The 14719-nt window shown below is 38.0% G+C and overlaps 1 protein-coding gene across 1 annotated transcript in view; it reads right to left on the bottom strand.

The window, feature by feature from the left end:
- The window catches only part of ADGRB3 (adhesion G protein-coupled receptor B3), a 458698-nt gene that overhangs the window by 208268 nt on the left and 235711 nt on the right, over nt 1–14719 (bottom strand). The window contains 2 exon segments of the mRNA XM_040552548.1: nt 8574–8682; nt 12032–12100. Coding sequence (XP_040408482.1) covers nt 8574–8682; nt 12032–12100 — 178 coding nt within the window.

The following is a 14719-nucleotide window of genomic DNA, read 5'->3' as shown; positions in this document are numbered from 1 at the left end:
GACCAAAAATTTTGGACATTTTCTATACAGTTTTGGACAAATTAATATCAATGCTCTTGCTTTTTTTCTATCATCCATAATATAATTGAAAAAAGACCCTTTAAGAGATCTGGGTATATTTTAGGCCAGTACAATATTTATGGTATATGAGTCAGAGGATCTTGAATGCTGCTTTTAAGATGCACATCATGAACTCTTATACAAATAAGCAGACTGGGCAGAGTCCATTATGATAAGTAAATGAACTTTGGAGAGGTTTCAAGAGAGTAGGAACAGGATCTGCAACATATAAGACCTAAAAATTTTACCTTCAGGAAAGAGTGAATGAACCCACAATAAGAGACAGGAATCCAGCACACTTATTTTCTAGGATTCCCCAGAGCTCAGCAGGTATACTGTTACTTATGTATTATAGCTAGAGTAGGTACATAGTCTGTAAGTTCTTTTGGTCATTAACACTTTTATGTATCTCTGGCTATGACCGGAAAATTTTAAGATACATTCCATAACCCTATGAGATTATTAAACCTTTAGGTGTAAACGTCATGGATATGAACACGGAATGGAAAATCAAAGGGGGAACAAGAAACTTTGCAGACACAAAACAATGGATATTGTTTTAAAATAATTTTCTCCCCTATGGCATCCTAGACTGTCTATGAAAGCAAAGACTTTGTGCTCTGCAAATATTTATAAAACTTATATAAGCAACTCAGTATGAAATCCTAAATGAAAATTTATGATATGTTAATTACCATACTGGATCAGACTACTCATCAGAGTACCAGCATCACAGTAGTCAATTTTAAGTGCAAAGATAAGTTACAAAGACTATGGGTTAGAAGTTGATTTTTGCATGCAAGCATGGCTTTTTACCTCTTCATTTTTTCACAGAATATAATATAGCTAGCTGCATTCCCCACATAAATATCTACTTGTTTTTATTCTAATCTTCTTAAGATTTTGGCCTCATGGTCATTCAGAATGAAATGTGTTTATGTATAACTATACATAAGTTTACTAGTTAAAAAATCATTTTTATTTTATTTTATTTTTTATTTTTTTTTTCCTGTGAACAATATTAAACAGAGATGTCAGTCTAGTTTTTTTTTTTTTTTTTCATTCATTTAGGTGTGTACACTTAGTCCCATCTAACAATATGTTCTGAAAAAGCTATTCTGATTATTCTAGTTCTCAAGCTGTTTATTTTTTTATTTTTTTATTTTTCAGCATGCCACTCTGAACCTCTGTGTATTCATAGGTTTAATTTAATCACAAAAGAGCACTCCTCTTTGCTTTAAATGTAATGATTCATTCTGTCCTAAACTAGTCACAAACCTGTTTATAACCAGCAGAGAGAACATCCAGTAGGCAATCTATGCCCTTACATTAGGTGTCTATCTGGGATGGTGTGAATTGTTTTCCTGAGCAGTAGACAATCTTGACTATAGTTTTAGAATCCAACTTTGATTTGTCAAGTAAAATGAATCCCAACCTGCATAATCTCAGATGAAAAGAGCAGTGCAAGTGATGGCTACTGAAAATGAAAACATTTTCTGTATTTTCGTTATACTGTTCTTTTCACACACTAAGGCTGTGGTTTTTTTTTTTTTTTTTTTTTTTTTTTTTTTCTCTGAGCTCTGCTTAAGAGTGACCATGGGATTTTACTGATTTTTTTTTAGATTCCTACATTATGTATAGTTTGAACTACTCCCTCTTACTTCTGTCAACATTGAATTTAAACTGCCAGTAGATATTCCCTTCTTTTAATCTTGCTATAAACCCTGGAGATCTTCAGCTTTCCCTGTCTTTGACATGCCTAAATAATTTTGTGATATCTGCATATTTTATAACATTACTGATCAATCAAAAATCAGTATTCATAAAATGAACATCAACAAAAGTGGCTTTTCTCATGATTAAAATTCGGTTTACTTTCTGTCAGTTCCAAGTAACATCCATGACAACTCACATTCACTTCAAGAATATTTGGTGTTCTCATTAATATCTTGGAAGATTCGCAAGCTTGTTTGTTGTTTTTTTGGCTGCTACTCTTAAATAAATTTATTTGACGAGAGAGTGACAATTTTCTTTTACAAAAGAATCCTAATCTGCCATAGAAATATATATCTCCTAATACTCGTCCATACTTCCAGTTCCACATTCCACCTGTACCTTTCAAGACATTTATCTGTGGTACTCCAATCTTCAAGTCTAGCAATTAAAAAAAAAAAAAAAAGATTGATATTTCTTGATAGTAGGTCAGTCTCCTTTTAGCATATTTCTTCAGAACTCCTAATGATTTACTGTGATGGGGCCTCAAATCAGTCAATGACTTGAGTTGGATCTGCTTGGGCATTTAGCGCTCCAAAAAAATAGTTCAAAAGACTGTTAAAAGCCAAGATTTATTCTTAAACTAAAATAATAAACTCATCTTTTAAAGCAGAGAAAACTGAAAGCAAGTAGTTAATAGAATGGCAGTAAAAAGGTTTTAAGTTTTTCTCCCACTGCATGTTGTATTTTTACAGGTGGGTCTGTGCTTCCAGCTAATCACAGAATCACAGAATCACAGAATCGTCTAGGTTGGAAGAGACCTTCAAGATCATCTAGTCCAACCTCTGCCCTAACACTAACAAGTCCTCCACTAAACCATATCACTAAGGGCTACATCTAAACGTCTTTTAAAGACCTCCAGGGATGGCGACTCAACCACTTCCCTGGGCAGCCCATTCCAATGCCTAACAACCCTTTCAGTAAAGAAGTTCTTCCTAATATCCAACCTAAACCTCCCCTGGCGCAACTTTAGCCCATTCCCCCTCGTCCTGTCACCAGGCACGTGGGAGAATAGACCAACCCCCACCTCTCTACAGCCTCCTTTAAGGTACCTATAGAGAGCGATGAGGTCTCCCCTGAGCTTCCTCTTCTCCAGGCTAAACAATCCCAGCTCCCTCAGCCGCTCCTCGTAAGACTTGTTCTCCAGACCCCTCACCAGCTTCGTTGCCCTTCTCTGGACTCGCTCGAGAACCTCGATGTCCTTCCTGTAGCGAGGGGCCCAAAACTGAACACAGTACTCAAGGTGCGGCCTCACCAGAGCCGAGTACGGGGGACAATCACCTCCCTAGACCTGCTGGCCACACTGCTTCTTATGCAAGCCAGGATGCTGTTGGCCTTCTTGGCCACCTGAGCACACTGCTGGCTCATATTCAGCTGCCTATCAACCAGTACTCCCAGGTCCTTCTCTGCCAGGCAGCTTTCCAACCACTCATCTCCCAGTCTGTAGCGCTGCTTGGGGTTGTTGCGCCCCAGGTGCAGGACCCGGCACTTGGCCTTGTTGAACTTCATGCAGCTGACCTCAGCCCATCGGTCCAGCCTATCCAGATCCTCCTGCAGAGCCTTCCTTCCCTCGAGCAGATCGACACGCACCTAACTTGGTGTCACCTGCAAACTTACTGAGGGTGCACTCGATCCCCTCATCCAGGTCATCGATAAAGATATTAAAGAGGACCGGCCCCAGCACTGAGCCCTGGGGGACTCCACTAGTCACCGGCCTCCAACTGGATTTGGCTCCATTCACCACAACTCTTTGGGCCCGGCCATCCAGCCAGTTTTTAACCCAACAAAGCGTACGCCAGTCCAAGCCACGAGCAGCCAGTTTCTTGAGGAGAATGTTGTGGGAAACGGTGTCAAAAGCCTTACTGAAGTCAAGGTAGACCACATCCACAGCCTTCCCCTCATCCACCAAGCGCGTCACTTGGTCATAGAAGGAGATCAGGTTCGTCAAGCAGGACCTACCTTTCATAAACCCATGCTGACTGGGCCTGATCGCCTGGTTGCCCTGCAAGTGCCGCGTGATGACGCTCAAGATAATCTGCTCCATGAGCTTCCCTGGCACCGAGGTCAAACTAACAGGCCTATAGTTCCCTGGGTCTACCCTCCGGCCTTTCTTGTAGATGGGCGTCACGTTTGCTAGCCGCCAGTCAACTGGAACCTCCCCTGATAGTCAGGACTGCCGATAAATAATGGAAAGCGGCTTGGCCAGCTCCTCCGCCAGTTCGCTCAGTACCCTCGGGTGGATCCCATCCGGCCCCATCGACTTGCGTACATCCAAGTGTCGTAGCAGGTCGCCAACCATTTCTTCATGGATAGCGAGGGCCACATCCTGCTCCCCATCCCCTTCCACCAGCTCAGGGTACCAGGTATCCAGAGAACAACCGGTCTTGCCACTAAAGACTGAGGCAAAGAAAGCATTGAGCACCTCAGCCTTTTCCTCATCTTTTGTAACTAAGTTTCCCCCCGCATCCAGTAAAGGATGGAGATTCTCCTTAGTCTTCCTTTTTGCGTTGATGTATTTGTAAAAACGTTTTTTTTGTTATCTCTAACGGCAGTAGCCAGATTGAGCTCCAGATGAGTTTTGGCCTTTCTAATTTTGTCCCTGCACAGCCTCGCAACATCCTTATAGTCCTCCTGAGTAGCCCGCCCTCTTTTCCAAAGATTATAAACCCTCCTTTTTCTCCTAAGCTCGAGCCACAACTCTCTGCTCAGCCAGGCCGGTCTAGTTCCGCGTCGGCTTGTCTTTGGGCACGTGGGGACAGACCGCTCCTGAGCCGTTAAGATTTCCTTCTTGAGGAGCGCCCAGCCTTCCTGGACTCCTTTGCCCTTCAGAACCTCCTCCCAAGGGACTCTGCCAACCAGTGACCTGAACAGTTTAAAGTCAGCCCTCCGGAAGTCTAAGACAGCGGTTTTACTGGTCCCCTTCCTGACTTCGCCAAGAATAGAGAACTGAACCATTTCGTGGTCACTCTGCCCAAGACAGCTCCCAACCACCACATCTCCCACCAGACCGTCACTGCTCGTGAACAGAAGGTCTAGCGGGGCACCTCCCCTGGTAGGCTCTCTAACCAGCTGCATCAGGAAGCTATCTTCCACAATTCAGAGACCTTGAGTGGTAGTAAAAATTCTTTTTTTTCACACTATTTTTTTTCCCGTGCCTGCTCAGATGGTCCTGAGGAGGAGGAGAAGGAGGAGGAAGAGAAGAAGCAGGAGGAGGAAGGAGGCTCCCACCTCCTATCGGACGCTTTTATTTCACCTAATCATTTCTTAAAGGAACATAATATAGAACTGGGAGAACACAAATAAAACAAATACCATCTGTTTCATCCATGCAGAATCAATGCAAGTTGTTGCTTTCACATTTGTTAGCTTTTTCATATCATGTTATCTGTCCTCGAGAGAAGAGCTAAGAGGAAACTGGCCTTGCTATAATGGAAATGCATCTTATTTGGCTGTGCCACCTAAGTCAAACTCAAAGTACAGATATCAGATCATCTGGACTTTGAACTAGTCTCTGATGTTTTGTTCAGAAGCAACCAAAAACTGAAGTTAAGTACCACCATAGTGAACAGTTTAACAGTAACATGGCAGCTGTCCTTATGGACCTTCTTAGCTACTTGCAATTGTGTAATAATGTGGCTTAGTGTAGCCTAATATATAGTTAAGGTAAATTTCATCACTTCCCATGTGCCACAGGCTGTGAATGTGTAATGGACAGTCATTGAAGTGTGGCTGCTGTATAGTAACTTGTTAAGCCACAAGTTTATGTGCCTTGAAAGAAACAGAAAATAACATCAGCTAATTACAATTAGCTGCTCATATTACGCATCATAGAATGGCTTGGGTTGGAAGGGACCTTGAAGATGATCTAGTTCCAATCCTTCTGCCATAGGCAGAGATGCTATCCATTAGAATGGGTTGTCCAGGGCCTTGTCCATCCTGGCCTTGAACACTTCCAGGGATTGGACATCCACAGCTTCTCTGGGCAACCTGTGCCAGTGCCTCACCACCCCCTGAGAGAAGAATTTCCTCCTAACATCTAATCTAAATCTACTCTCTTAGTTTAAAACCATCCCCCCTTGTCCTATCATTATCTGACTGAGTAAAAAGTTGCTTTCTATCTGTTCTATAAGCCCCCTTTAAGTAGTGAAACCCCTTTAAGTACATACGGAACACTACAGTGCCAATCAATTAGAAATGAACACATAAACTGAAATTAATGGAAGGAAACTGAGAACTTTGTGCAATACTGGGACATTCTCAAAGAACAGTTTTTTTTGTTTGTTTGTTTGTTTGTTTGTTTTTCCTGACAAGAAGCAACAGTTCATCCTTAGCACTGAATCTTTCTTTTTTTCTTTTTTTTTTTTGGGGGGGGATATATGAACTGTAAGGTAATTCTATACTGAAAATACAGCAAAAGACATTTAAAGTATCTGAAGGAATATTTTGGTAAATATGGTAAATAACCACAGAGTAACTATTAGTCCTGTTTAAAGAGAGGAGTATATTTAAAGTAGGACCTCTTTCTTGCACATATCTGTTTCCTGCATGGGATATGATTGTTTACTTACATGACAAGAATGTTATTACAAATTGTAGACAAGACCTCACACGGTTTTAAACTCTTGTTGGTATGACAAGACATGCTAAGACAGGACAACTGCAACTGCATAGTTCACTCCTCTCAGCTGACATCAACATAAACATCCCTTATGTTCTTGCTACACAACCAGTCGGACACAGTTATACAGACCCCCTGAGGTTAACTACACTAAAACTGGATTATTCCAGATTCATTCCCTCTTTGTGAAAATAAGATATTACTCCTTACTGATAACAATCTTCAGTCACCATGTCACCTGTACTCAAGGATTCTGGTTAACGAGTTGCACAGCAGTTGCACATCCTTTTTTGATGGTTGACTCGGTAAGGAGCAATGAGGATAAACTCACTCCAATGTGTCAAGACAGTGCTAGGTAGTCAGAATAAGCCTATAAATTCATTTTACTTTTCTTTATCTTCCATCAAAGGTAAACAGTTACGTAGTTAAGAACAAACCTACTCCTGAATGCCTAAAAATATCTGAGATGTGGGAAGAGAAAGAATAATCAAAAGAAAAACTGTGAAGATTATGCAGTTATATAGATTAGCCATTGCACAGCATGGTTTCTGATTCAATTGGAAAGTTGGTGCTGTTTCACATTTGAAGCCATGAATATGTAGAGACACAGATTATTTGAATGCAACTTCTTAAAACATTTTTCAGTGGTGTTTTTTTTCCACATTTGTCAGACGACAAACAGTTCAGAATGCAATACAACATGCCAAGCAGCACGGACTGTGCTCTTTAAATAAACATATCTTTTTATTTTGTCATAAAATGCCATGGAACAAGGATTTTAAGACAGATATTGTCCTTTCTTTATAAATATATGCAGGGTCTAGCATAATGAGGGACTGACAACTGGAAGGAGCTTTAAGTGGTACTACAGTGCAAACAGAAAACAACAGCAATAATAAATCACTTGTTAAAAGCAAAATCTTCCCATACTGTCTACTGAAATGTTTTAAACATTTTAAGACTGACATGTTCTTTGACATCTCTCCAATATAAGGCTGTGCCTTACAGGGGCTAGTGTTTACAGTTCTGTCAATCCAAATATAAACTGGACAAAAATAATAAATATTTATTATTAAACAGATAGATATTCAATAGGGACATTTTAACAGTTTCCCTATTTTATTCCAAACCAATTTCTAAATGACTTTATTTTCTGACTAATTCTAATGATTTGATGAAGAACTGACTGACATTAATGCAGGAAGATGCTAACTGAAATCTGAAAGAATATATTGACACCAGAAGTTTCCTATCAGATGAATATATTTTGGATTTGTTCATTACATATGACTACCTAACACTTTCCTGGCATTACAAAATTGAAAAAAGTTAACTGAATGAGGAAGATACTAAGCAAAGAGGAAGTGCTTAGAAAAAAAGCTTTTCAATCTCATTTTTGGTTGAGTTTTTAACAGAATGCTGTGATGTTTCAGCAGCATTTATGGCAACTAGTAAGTGGAATTAATTTGCTAAGCATCTTCATATTCAATGTTTGCTATTATTTAATTAGCAGACATTGCCTGGCAACACTCCAGTGCCAAAAAAAAAGCTTAAAAATAAATCTGAATAAATTTTTGAAACCATCACACAAAGAAAAACTCACAAAAGAAACCAAAGGCTTAAATTATTTTGACAATTAATATATTTTGTTTTTATTTTTAATTATTATTTTTCTGTCTATGCTGATTATTATAATATATGCAAATATATGGGAGAATAGAATATTAAAAGATAATGTCAATAGAATTAATATTTCTCATGCTATTAGCTATATAATTATTATAATTAGCACGATTTTCTAAATCACCATTTGAAACACTGTATATCCTAGAAAGGCTCTAGCATATACCTACAGTTCATAGTTTTCCGATGAGTATTTTCTGAACTTTATTTAGTCTGAAACTTTTCTCTCAGATCTTGAGATAGAATTATAGAGAAGACTGATGTGTAAGGCATACTGACTGTATTAAACTGGAGAGGAGATAACCAAGCAACAAAGATAATCTGGAGGAGGAGAAGCCCAATCTGTATTGTGATAGAAACAGCAGCTGTAAAGTACATACTTGCAATTTCTGATTTTCAATAGGTCATAAATTTCATAGAAGAAATTCCTATTTCTTACCTACATTTCCAGTCATTAGGTATGAATTCTGAAAGTCCATCATTCCCATTCCAACAATGTGTATAAAATCTTCAATCACCTGCATTAACTCCACCGAGCCTGGATAGATCTAAAATAATAAATAAAGGAAGCTCAGACATTCTATAACTATAATATCAAAATCACTACAGCAGGAAATTCAAATAAAATCTTAATGCAATCAAATGAAATGTGAGACTTAACAGTCAAACTGCTCTTGCCATGTTTCAATATCTAACATTTTCTGTGAACAACCACTTCTGTCATTAGATCCCCATGTGAACAGACGCTGCTTTCTGTATGGCTACATGAAATATGCTTTGTACAATGCAATGTTTTCTGTAAGTCACAGCACTTATAAACAAACAAACAAAACATTTTATTGACCACTACTATCTCTGTTGGTTAAGGCATTTAATGTTCTGAAATAATTTTAATGATTTTTTTCTCCTTCCCACCATGAACAGGTAAGTGCAAATCTTACCCTGGCCTCCATTGCATGATAACTCTTTGTTGCTTTAAACATATGTACGTAATATAAAATATTAGTGATAATACTATTGTTATTACTGATGTGGAGAAGTAGAATCATAGAATAGCTGAGGTTGGAAGGGGCCTATGGAAATCATTTAGTTCAACCACCTGCTCAGAGAAGTATCATGTTGACCATGACTGTGTTGAGTTGGGTTTTAAATATCTCCAAAGACGGAGAAGCAAGGGCCCATCTATGCAACATGTTTTAGGATTCAATCACTCTTTCAGTAATAGGGTCTTTCTTTTCAATGTAAAGGGTCTTTCTTTTCAGTGGAATTTGCTACATTTTAATTTGTGCCAGTTGCTTCTTGCCCTATCACTGGACACCACCAAGAGTCTGGCTTTGTCTTCTTTACTCCCCTCATCGGGAATTTATAAAATAGACAGGATCCCCTCTGAACCTTCTCTTTTTCAAAGCAAAACTATTAGCTCTTTTGCCCTCTTCTTGGATGCTATATGCTTTATTGCCCTAAACACTTTCATGGCTCCTCATTGGGCTCACCATGTCTTGCACTGGGGAGCTCAGAACTGGATGCAGTAAACTAAAATTAGTTGCCTTTGCATTACTAATATAACTTCTCAAAATGCTTTTCAAAATGGTAAGTACTAGCACATTTCCAAGAAATATAATTTATTTTCAAAGATGTAAGATACTATGATCACAAAAACATTAAAAACGGCTATATTCAACCATAATCCATCATCAAAACTGTATTAAATATCAAAACAGTTATTAGCAAGCTTAAGAAATACTACTTATATCACATGCATAAACATATTTTTGGTGGTTATGGCTTTTGTCATGAACAGGACAATTTTCAGTAATACAGGCTTTAACAACAGAAAAATAATGGATGATCTGTTCACATTGCTTTTTTCTTTCTATCAGTGAGATATCCAAATTGCAATTTATGAGCGACATTCAACCCATACTTTTGACCACTGAGATGACCAACTCCAACAAATGCCTATACTGACTATAAATCCAAGCATGGTGTGCTCCATCTTCATCTTGCTTTATCTGTCTAGATCCATAGCTGTTTGGGTCAGGATGATGAATTTCTTAATGTCTTTTGTTTTCTACATAGATCTTTTTATAAAAGGTATGGCAGCAATACCATTTTTATGAAAAATGTGTTATGGCATTTATGATCCTAACATTGCAAATGCTGCTTCAGGTGAAGGAGACTCCCATTTTCCAAACGATGTTACTGAGATATTGTGTGCTTTTTTGCATCCATCTCATTCATAACGCACACACTCCCAGATTACGCACCAAGGCTGAATTTCATTGAAATCCGTTTTTTTTCACTTGACATTTTATAGTAATAACTTCAGCTGAAACTCTTGAACAGTCAGTGTAATAGAGGTACTCTTCATTTCTATATGTCTGAAGTACTGGCTAATCAATAGGATGCCAGCAGATGGTGATGAAGAACATGCAGAATAACTCCTGAGTTTTGAAACACCACTGTAAACTTATTTATTCTGGACTTGAAGTGGCTTCCTGTGTGCAGTACTTTACATCAGCTCTTAACAAAAGGCAAGTATTAAAGTGAGTGCTGCTTATCTGTATGCTATATAACCTCTAATTAATGGTATCAACTGCTGGCATTTAGTCTAGAAAAAAAGGATGTGCTGAGGCATTGCAGCTGTATACTTGATAGAAAGTCAGCAATTTGCTGACAGTGAGTAAGATTTTCTTTCCAGCAAAACAATCCAGAAAACAGTCTAAGAGATCTAAGCTAACAGTAACAGGAGTTTAAGGAAAGCATGCAAACTAGTAAAAAATGTTGGTCAGACTGCACCTTGGTTTGCAATGTTGCATTAAAACAACAAACAAACAAACCCCACAAAATCAACAGAAATACTGAACTGGGAACAGAATCACTTTTCCTCTTTTTTAATGAGGTGATGGTGTTTGATACCATTACAAAGAAAAAAAGAAATTTGGAAGTACTTAGGAGTATTTGGGAGTACAGTTACCCTTTCTAGTCATTATGAAGACCTACTTGCTTCAATAATGCTTATGAGGTAGCTTGTGTAACTGACCAAGAACAGTAAAAAAGCAAGTGGTATGGTTTCTCTGGGTACCACAGCTCAGGAGTCTAAGATTTAATGAATTCCCCAGTTTTGTTACAAGGCAGCTATGACCCCATGACTCCTGTGTTCAGAAGTAGTGTTCAGCTCAGAAGGTGCTCAACTCTCTGCTTGCTTGGGTTCCTGTCTGCCTACCAGTGCTGTACCCAGGTCTATGAGACAATTAATTACTAGGCAGAGAGATGGAGCTGTGGGAAACCAGAAATAACTTGTCTCATCTCTCTTTTTCAGTACAACTTCTTCAACCAGCAGAAGTGAGGGGAGGAAACTTAATATGTTGTTCCCTCTTTTACCTCCAAGTTGTCATAATTTCCTCTCAGGAAATTTCCTCTCTCCTCTTCCTGTCATTCCTTGATCTTTGTGGGACAGATAATGGACATGGCATGGGCAAGCAGGCAGGGTGGAGTAGAAGAAAACAAGTTTGATAACATGAGGAGTATCATCTGTTCATTAGTGGGGCTAAAACAGTTGCTTAGTATCAATTCCCTAATCTTGGTGCTATCTGTTTATGGAAGCTGCCCACATGCATGTGATTTTTCTGCTTCCATCCACCACCACTAAATAAAATGACACACCTTGTCTATTTTAGTATCTGGATCTTGCACAGAGGAACAGAAAGGAAAAAAAAAAAAAAAAAGAGATTCCTGACTAAATTACAATGTGTCAGCTGCACCATTATATGTCCACAGGAAGGTTTGAATCAACAGCAAAAAGTCCTGAATTCCTTCTTAGTCACATTATAAAGATGTCTGCCTCCATCTACTCTGAATGCCTCCATCATTTTTATCTGTACATATAAACATTACCTGTTGTGCATCTTCCCATTTCTCTTTGTTTTCTTCATCTAAGAGGTTACTAATGATTTGAAAGAAGTTCTGAAAATAAAAGACAAAGAAATGACTGTAACCTTAAGTCAATATCAAGAAAGATTTCCTTTCTCTATTACAGATGCACTTTTGCAGCCCATATTTATATCAGTGGAAGAGATGACAACAAAATATGTTAGACTGACAAAAGAGCAAATGTATTTTATGGTTAATTGTTCGTTTCTGGCTGTATAGTCAGGTTCCATGCAACTACTTTATATAAAATAAGGCCTGTATTGAACTTGCATCAAATTCTAAATGTGATGTTCCATTTCCAAGTTGCTCTCATTCCAGAAACTAGACTACTATATATTTTGCAAATAAATAAAGCACACTAAGAAAATGCTTGGCTCAGGGTGACTGGTTTCTGTTCAAAACATGAAAATGATCCTTAATGACCACAAACAGTGGATACAGTGGTATTTCATTGCCAAATGCTGTCTGAACCTAGGTGCATATTACTTTTTGCCTCTGTGCTTTTAGTAATTTTGTCAGAAAAGGAATAATTAATTTCTGTTCTTTGGCCTTGAACTGTTACTTTCTATATCTGATTGTCCAATTGATTTAACTACAATTGAGCAAAGCACAAATCAAACCCATGGCATTTAGCTCTTAAATCACACATTCAAAATCACTTTCTTCTATTTTTTTTTTTTGTGGAAAACTTTCCTTCCTTCTTTTCTTTTCTTTTCTTTTCTTTTCTTTTCTTTTCTTTTCTTTTCTTTTCTTTTCTTTTCTTTTCTTTTCTTTTCTTTTCTTTTCTTTTCTTTTCTTTTCTTTTCTTTTCTTTTCTCTTCCCTTCCCTTCCCTTCCCTTCCCTTCCCTTCCCTTCCCTTCCCTTCCCTTCCCTTCCCTTCCCTTCCCTTCCCTTCCCTTCCCTTCCCTTCCCTTCCCTTCCCTTCCCTTCCCTTCCCTTCCCTTCCCTTCCCTTCCCTTCCCTTCCCTTCCCTTCCCTTCCCTATCCCATTTTTTATTGCCAGTCTCTTTATCCTTAAAAGCTAAAGGTTTGTGCTCTGTTCTCAGCTCTGTATCACTTTTCTTGCAGAATGTCAAATTTGGCAATAGCCTGCCAATTATAATTTTTCTATTCCTTCACAAAAGATACATGTAACTTTTAGTGACCTTAGCTGAAGAGTATGATTAAGATCGTCACAACCTCTGAAAGTGGAATACCACCAATAGGCCCCTGTTGGAACTCATATTATTGGTCATATTCATTTCCTTCACCAGCACTTAATTTTTAGTTGTTTTGGGGGTTAAAAAAAGGTATAAAAAAGGTTTAAGTAAGAAGTAATTTTAACACACTATTTAATGAAAGTGCAAAGCATTCAATAGCACAGTGAATGAGAGCAGAAATAACTTCCAACCTTACCATACCAACTATATGATGCTTGTACTTAAAAAGACATTCATTTCAAAATTTGACATATTGCAGACATTTTAAGTGTCTCGTAACCATGTAAGAAGAACATTGTAGAATACAAAATTAAGTAAAACTTGCGAAAACTATTTTTACATAAAATTATTTTCACCAGCTTAATCTAGTCCTAACACTAACTACTTGACATGCATCTTTGCCTCATCATCAGGAATTTAATTATGCTAATCAAAATATTTACATTGCTAAAAATCGCTTTAAGTTGGCAAAGTTTTTATAGAAGTGAGAGATGTTTTGGTGAACTTGGGCAACAAATCCCGTATGTTAATGAAGGCACAATTCTCTCACTGAAGTCAGTGGAAAAATATCCATAAGAGTCAGTAAAACAAAATTTCATGGAAAGAAAGCAAATGGCTCAGAAGCTCCTGTGCAAATGACATGTAGGCATTGGGAGGGAATGATGGATATTAAAGACAGAACATTAAAATACTTTCTCATGATTTTATCCAATTTGCACAGATACAGAGGGCAACTTTACAGTCAAGCTGAAGATAAGAAGAGGAAAATTCCAAGCTGTAAGACAAGGGGAAATGGCCTCAAGTTGCTCCAGGGGAGGTTTAGGTTGGATATTATGAAAAATTTATTTACTGAAAGGGTTGTGTGGCATTTGAACAGGCTGCCCAGGGAAGTGGTTGAATAAACATCCCTGAAGGTCTTCAAGAAACATGTAGATTTAGAACTTAGAAGCATGGTTTAATGGTGGATTTAAGTACTAGTTTAAAGGCTGGACTGGATGATAGAGGTCTTTTCCAACCTGAATGATTCCGTGATGCTATGAAAATGTAGCCACGTATTGTTTATATTCCAGGAACATATTTCACCTGTTCAGTAGCAAAATGAAACATACTGAGAAGAGTTAAGCTTAATATTCCTTACAGAGGATTTGCCATTTTAACCAGGTTGGCAAATTGTAATTGTACAAATGCTCATTAAAAAAAAAAAAAAAGAAAAAAAGAAAAAAAGAATTACAGCTTTATTGGTCCCCCAAGTAAAATAAACTGTACTGGCCAAAGCAGTTTCATGGCACTATGTCTACTCTAGGACACTATGATTTTGGAAAAGAGTTCTACTAAGAAGAGTTGGCATTCACTTTTATTTATTTATTTTTCACCCAGAAGATACTTTTCAAAGCATGATAGTTCTGCATTCTTCCAGTGTAACACTGTGGAGATGCAGTGGACAAAAATTTT

Source organism: Cygnus olor, chromosome 3 (genome assembly GCF_009769625.2).
Source record: "Cygnus olor isolate bCygOlo1 chromosome 3, bCygOlo1.pri.v2, whole genome shotgun sequence".
Lineage (NCBI taxonomy): Eukaryota > Metazoa > Chordata > Aves > Anseriformes > Anatidae > Cygnus > Cygnus olor.
This window is presented reverse-complemented; position numbering and strand designations above follow the sequence as displayed.